This window comes from Leucoraja erinacea, chromosome 39 (assembly GCF_028641065.1).
Source record: "Leucoraja erinacea ecotype New England chromosome 39, Leri_hhj_1, whole genome shotgun sequence".
Lineage (NCBI taxonomy): Eukaryota > Metazoa > Chordata > Chondrichthyes > Rajiformes > Rajidae > Leucoraja > Leucoraja erinaceus.
The window spans coordinates 6,950,742-6,956,741 of record NC_073415.1 but is presented as its reverse complement, the minus strand read 5'-3'; the positions used below and the strand labels follow the sequence as shown (position 1 = coordinate 6,956,741).

The 6,000-nt window shown below is 47.7% G+C and overlaps 1 protein-coding gene across 2 annotated transcripts in view; it reads right to left on the bottom strand.

Moving 5' to 3' along the window:
- Positions 1 to 1,477: 1,477 nt before the first annotated feature.
- Positions 1,478 to 6,000, bottom strand: part of LOC129714470 (collagen alpha-1(XI) chain-like) — a 188,670-nt gene continuing 184,147 nt past the window's right edge. For both annotated transcript variants that reach the window (XM_055664082.1, XM_055664083.1), the window contains 3 exons: positions 5,629 to 5,697; positions 4,570 to 4,803; positions 1,478 to 2,938 (listed from right to left, as the gene is read on the bottom strand). In XM_055664082.1, the coding sequence (XP_055520057.1) occupies positions 2,792 to 2,938; positions 4,570 to 4,803; positions 5,629 to 5,697 (450 nt within the window). In that variant the 3' untranslated portion in view covers positions 1,478 to 2,791. The remainder of the gene's footprint in view (positions 2,939 to 4,569; positions 4,804 to 5,628; positions 5,698 to 6,000) is intronic.

Sequence of the window (6,000 nt, the reverse complement as noted above, 5' to 3'; positions counted from 1 at the left end):
AGCTCTCCCGAGTTAAAAAAAAATCAGACTCGTGGTAAGCACGGAGAATGAACGTAGCGGGTACGTCGGAGCTCTTAGACGGCTCTTAACGGCTCGTACGCTAACGGCAGGTACTCGGGAAGACTCGCTAACGGCAGGTAAGCACGGGAAGACTCGTGAAGATTTTTCAACATGTTGAAAAATGTCCACAACAGCCCCGAGTACCGACGAGTGGCCATTACCGTAAATCTCCGAGTTCGAATCAGGGCAAACTCGGGAGAACTCTTGGAATGAACTCGTACCGTGGGACAGGGGTTTAAGTATTCTAACGCCGAGTCAGTGAGAAGGGTGATGAATGATCAACGTGGACTCGGTGGACTGAAGGGGCCTGTTTCCCTGCAGTATCTCTAAACTAAACCAAATGGAAATAACTGAGGAAGAGATGAAATAACGAGAAACAGCAGCAGAGGCTGGAATCCTGTTCAAAAGACAAAGAGCTGGAGGAACTCACTGTGGTCAGGCAGCATCTGTGGAGGGAATGGACAGGCGACATTTTGGGCCATGTCCCTTCTTCAGACCGACCACAAATAATCGCCTTGAGGTGGAAACCAGAATCTCGTCTGGGAAGAGGGATGAGTCTTGGAAGGCCGTGTAAATAACTCCTTCTACATTTTGTCTTTTGTGTTCTTAAATAAATGCTGGTTCTGCATCCCCGTGAAGAGATAAATATTCAGTCCTAGGCTGCACGCAACAGGGGCGATGTAACTGCCCTGGAGGTGTTGGATACAACACGACCATCACAGCTGGTAAAACTGTAGCAAAGAGGAAAGCAAGTAAGAGTTGTTTTGTTTGGAACAGAGTGATTGGAGAGGAGATATCGCGGTGCATAATTACGAGGGGGAGAACGAGTGATTAGAAATGGTGCACTTTCCTGAACAGAGCACTGAGTACATGTGATGTCAAGTTGTTTTTTTAATTTAGAAGGGAGGAGATAGCAGAGTCAGGGGATAGGCAGGAACGGGGTACTGATTGGGGATGATCAGCCATGATCATATTGAATGGCGGTGCTGGCTCGAAGGGCCGAATGTCCTACTCCTGCACCTATTGTCTATTGTCTATTGTGATGAAGATATTTTTCCAGAGGGTGGAGGAAGTCTGGATCTTGGTGGGGGCAGGATCTCTGCTTCCTATTTAACATCCTTCAGTTTCACGAGGATAGGTAAGAGCCAGGCACAAAGTCCAGGGCAGAGCATTTCTTTTATTGAAGGACAATTTGGGCGGCACGGAGGCGCAGCGGTAGAGTTGCTGCCTCTCAGCGCCTGAGACCCGTGGTAAGCCATTTATAATGGAGAGGAGGGAAAAACATTTTTACCCAGAGAGTTGTGGATCTGCGGAATTCTCTGCCTCAGAAGGCAGTGGAGGCCAATTCTCTGGATGGTTTCAAGAGAAAGCTGGATAGAGCTCTTAAAGACTACGTGACCTGCGTGTGACCTGCGTTTTCTCCGAGATCTTCGATTTCCTACCACAATCTAAAGCCGTACAGGTTTGTAGTTTCATTGGCTTTGGTAAAAACTGTAAATTGTCCCTAGTGTGTGTGTAGGATAGTGTTAATGTGCGGGGATCGCTGGTCGGCGAGGATTCGGTGGCTTGGAGATACAGCCAGTTTCCGTGCTGTATCTCTAAACCAAACGAAAAGGTTCGATGGGCTTTACAGAGATGTAATAGCTTTTGCAAATGATGGGAGAATTTTTCTTCCAGATTTATTGATGGGATTTGAACTCATATCACTGATTCAATAAGCTGGGCTTGGAGATACCTCTCAAGTACCATAATCACACCAACTGCTGTTCCCTAACAAGATACAAACCACTCTTGAGATGGAGCCATTTCAATGTAAATGGTTATATATATATATATATATATATATATATATATATATATATATATATATTGCTTTCTCAATTTTAACACCAAGGCTGCAGTGTTATGCTGTGCATGATTCTGTGTCCCACTGACTGTTGCTTCACATTTCATAGATAAATGACATAGAATGATACAGTGTGGAAACAGGACCTTCAGCCCAACATTCCCATGCCAACCATCATATCCCATCTACACTGGCCCCACCTGCCTGCGTTTGGCCCTTATCCCTCCAAACCTGCCCTATCCATGTACCTGTCCAAATGTTTCTGAAACGTTGCCTCAACTATCTCCTCTGGCAGCTCGTTCCATACACCCACCACTCTCTGTGTGAAAAATATACCCCTCAAGTTCCTATTAAATCTTTCCCCCTTCACTTAAAACCTTTGATTCCCCGACTCTGGGCAAGAGACTCTGTGCGTCTACCCGAACTATTCCACTCATGATTTTGTACACCCCTATAAGATCACCCCTCCTCCTCCTGCTCTCCAAGGAATTGAACCCCAGGCAGCTCAACCTCTCCCTGTAGCTCACACCCTCCATGTGTTAAAGAACTGGATCAATGGTTCGATCTTGCTGGAGGAAGGACACTTTGTGGTGGGAGAGTACTTGGTGTTCAAGTCTTCAGGGGTGTGATAGGGCACTTGGAGGAAGACCCTTGTGACATGGGATTGGGACCGTTCCAAGTTCACCGAGCACTGACTTGGCCTTTTCAACAGGTCATAAGACATTGGCCCCACAAGGGCAGCAATTATTTATTGTTAATCATACACAATAAAAAGAACAGCCCATCTGCGGCATGGTTAAATGGAGACACATTGAGAGACTGTGCATTTTGCATAAAGGAAGGAGAGAGAGGAGACTTGTTCACACAGAGCTCGTTTCCTGAGGTTTAGCTGTTGAAACAGACGGGGCCAACCTCAAAGCCAAACTTCTGCTGGTGGTCGCCAAAGTCTGCCACGGCCACGTCCTTGATAGGGAGGTCAACAACGCGCGGAGAGTCAATCTGGAGAATCGTGTGGTCCGAGCCTTTCCTCAGCTGCAAGGGGCGGTGGGTGGGGAAAGGAGCAGGAAGGAAGATGTCAAAGCAAACACATACATTCGTTTTAGTTCCAGTTCAGAGATACAGCATGGTGGTGCCGTGGTAGAGTTGCTCTCTTAAATGCCCCTGTCCCACTTAGGAGACCTTTGGAGACTTTGCGCCCCACCCAAGGTTTCCGTGCGGTTGCCGGAGGTTGCAGGTAGTTGAAGCGGGTAGGGAGACTGACAAAAACCTCCGGGAACCGCACGGAAACCTTGGGTGGGGCGCAAAGTCTCCAGAGGTTTCCGTTCAGGTTTCCTAAGTGGGACAGGGGCATTACAGTGCTGGCAGCACCGGAGACCCGGGTTCGATCCCGACTACGGGTGCTGTCTGTACGGAGTTTGTATGTTCACCCCGTGGGGTTTCTCCAAGTTCTTCCATTTCCTCCCACATTCCAAAGACATACAGGTTTGTAGATTAATTGGCATAGGTGTGTATACTTGGTATAAGTGTAAACTGTCCCTGGTGTGTGTAGGATAGTGTTAGCAGCACAGAAAGAGGCCCTTCGGCCCACTGAGTCCACGCCGACCAGCGGTCCCTGCACACTAGCACCACCCTACACACACTGGGGACAGTTTAGCATTTTATCAAAGCCAATTAACCTACAAACCTGCACGTCTTTGGAATGTGGGAGATCTTGGAGAAAACCCACGCAGGTCACGGGGAGAACGTACAAACTCCGTACAGACAGCGCCCGTAGTCGGGATCGAACCCAGGTCTCTGGCGCTGTAAGTGCTGTAAGGCAGCAACTCTACCGCTGTGCCACCGTGCCACCCCTAAGTTGTTTTTCTTTTTTCTTTTTTTTAAATCAAAAAATTTATTCATTTATTAAAAATAATTTTTACAATGCAATAAAACAAACTCGAACCCACCACCATAATACAAGACAAACAAATAACCTAAAGAGACCAGATTCAATTTTTAATTGTCATTGTCAGTGTACAGTACAGAGACAACGAAATGCATTACAGACCACTATACAACTATGTTACAATCCTTATTGAAGATGCATTTAACCCCCTACGGTGCCCACAAGTTAACCCCCCCCCTCCCTAGGTTGTAAGTAGTACCTGCCTTAGCTACTGGCTGTTCGTTCTATATATTCACCACCCTCTGTGTGAAAATCTTCTCTGCATTCTTTCTGCCCCAGTCTAAGCACCAGATGTCAATTACAAGCACAGTAAACTAACGACTGATCCTGTGTAGGCACAAAAAGCTGGAGTAACTCAGCGGGACAGGCAGCATCTCAGGAGAGAAGGGATGGGTGATGTTGCGTGTCAAGACCCTTCTTCAGACTTTGCATTCCTCTTGTCCAGAGATGCTGCCAGTCCCACTGAGTTACTCCAGCATTTTTGATGTAAACCAGCATCCGTAGTTAGTTCTTTCCGACAGCACCAGAAAGAGCACCTGTTTAATCAATAATGTTTTATTATTAATGTTTAATGTTTTATGTGCCATTCCTAACTGTCACGTTGTCACTTGCGGGTGGAGCACCAAGGCAAATTCCTTGTATGTGAATACTTGGCCAATAAACTTATTCAATTCAAAGAGGCCCTTTGATGATCCCATTGAGAAGAAGCATCCATTACCTGGCAGCCATCATAGATGGCACTGATGTACGGTGTGTTGGTGTGTGACATCTCTTCACCGTTGGCTCCCAGGAACCGCACCGCCCTCTGGTAGCTCTGCACGCTCACGTCGTACCAGGCGATGGACTGCTGGCAGTTGTAGACGAACCTCTGCCGCGCTGTGGCGCTCAGAAGACGGAGGAAGGTCATCTGGACCACGTGTACAGGGTTCCCATCCGCATCCTCGTAGGTCAGCTGCGGGACGGGGAGTGCAGGTCAACATTTCAGCCGCTACATCATCGTGACGTGGATCACGTGCTTCCTCAGTTGGTTTGGTTTTAGTTCAGAGATACAGCGCGGAAACAGGCCATTCGGCCCACCGACCACCCCCGTACACTAGCACTATCCCACACGCACTGGGGACAATTTACAATTTTCACCGCTACCAATTAACCTACAAACCTGCACATCTTTGGAGTGTGGGAGGAAACCAGAGCACCCGGAGAAAACCCACGCATTTCATAGAAACATAGAAAATAGTTGCAGGAGGAGGCCATTCGACCCTTCGAGCCAGCACCACCATTCATTGTGATCATGGCTGATCGTCCCCAATCAATAACCCGTGCCTGCCTTCTCCCCATATCCCTTGATTCCACTAGCCCCTAGAGCTCTATCTAACTCTCTCTTAAATCCATCCAGTGACTTGGCCTCCACTGCCCTCTGTGGCAGGGAATTCCACAAATTCACAACTCACTGGGTGAAAAAAATTTTTCGCACCTCAGTCTTAAATGGCCTCCCCTTTATTCTAAGACTGTGGCCCCTGGTTCTGGACTCACTCAACATTGGGAAAATTTTTCCTGCATCTAGCTTTATAATTTTATACGTTTCTATAAAATTCCCCCCGTAGAGAATGTACAAATTCCATACAGACAGCACCCATAGTCAGGATGGAACCCGGGTCCCTGGTGCCGCGAGGCAGCAACTCTACCGCTGCACCACAGTGACGCCTTTCTGTTTTACACAGATTCAATTGCAGCACAGTGTCACTTCCAGACCGTGTCACTCTTCAGAACATCTCACCTGCTTCCCCCGCTTGAATTTGCTGTACCAAGTCCCCGGTGAATCACGTTGCCAAGAGGATACTTTAACCTGCAAGAGAGAGAAGGCAAAGATGTGACGGGTGAATAATGAACGATGCCTCTCATCATTTTATATACATCTATCAGGTCTCTCCTCCACCTACAGCGTTAGACAATAGACAATAGGTGCAGGAGTAGGCCATTCGGCCCTTCGAGCCAGCACCGCCATTCAATGTGATCAAGGCCGATCATCCCCAATCAGTACCCCGTTCCTGCCTTCTCCCCATATCCCTCGACTCCACTATTTTTAAGAGCTCTCTCTTGAAAGCATCCAGAGAACTGGCCTCCAGGCAGATGTGAGAAAAACTGGAGG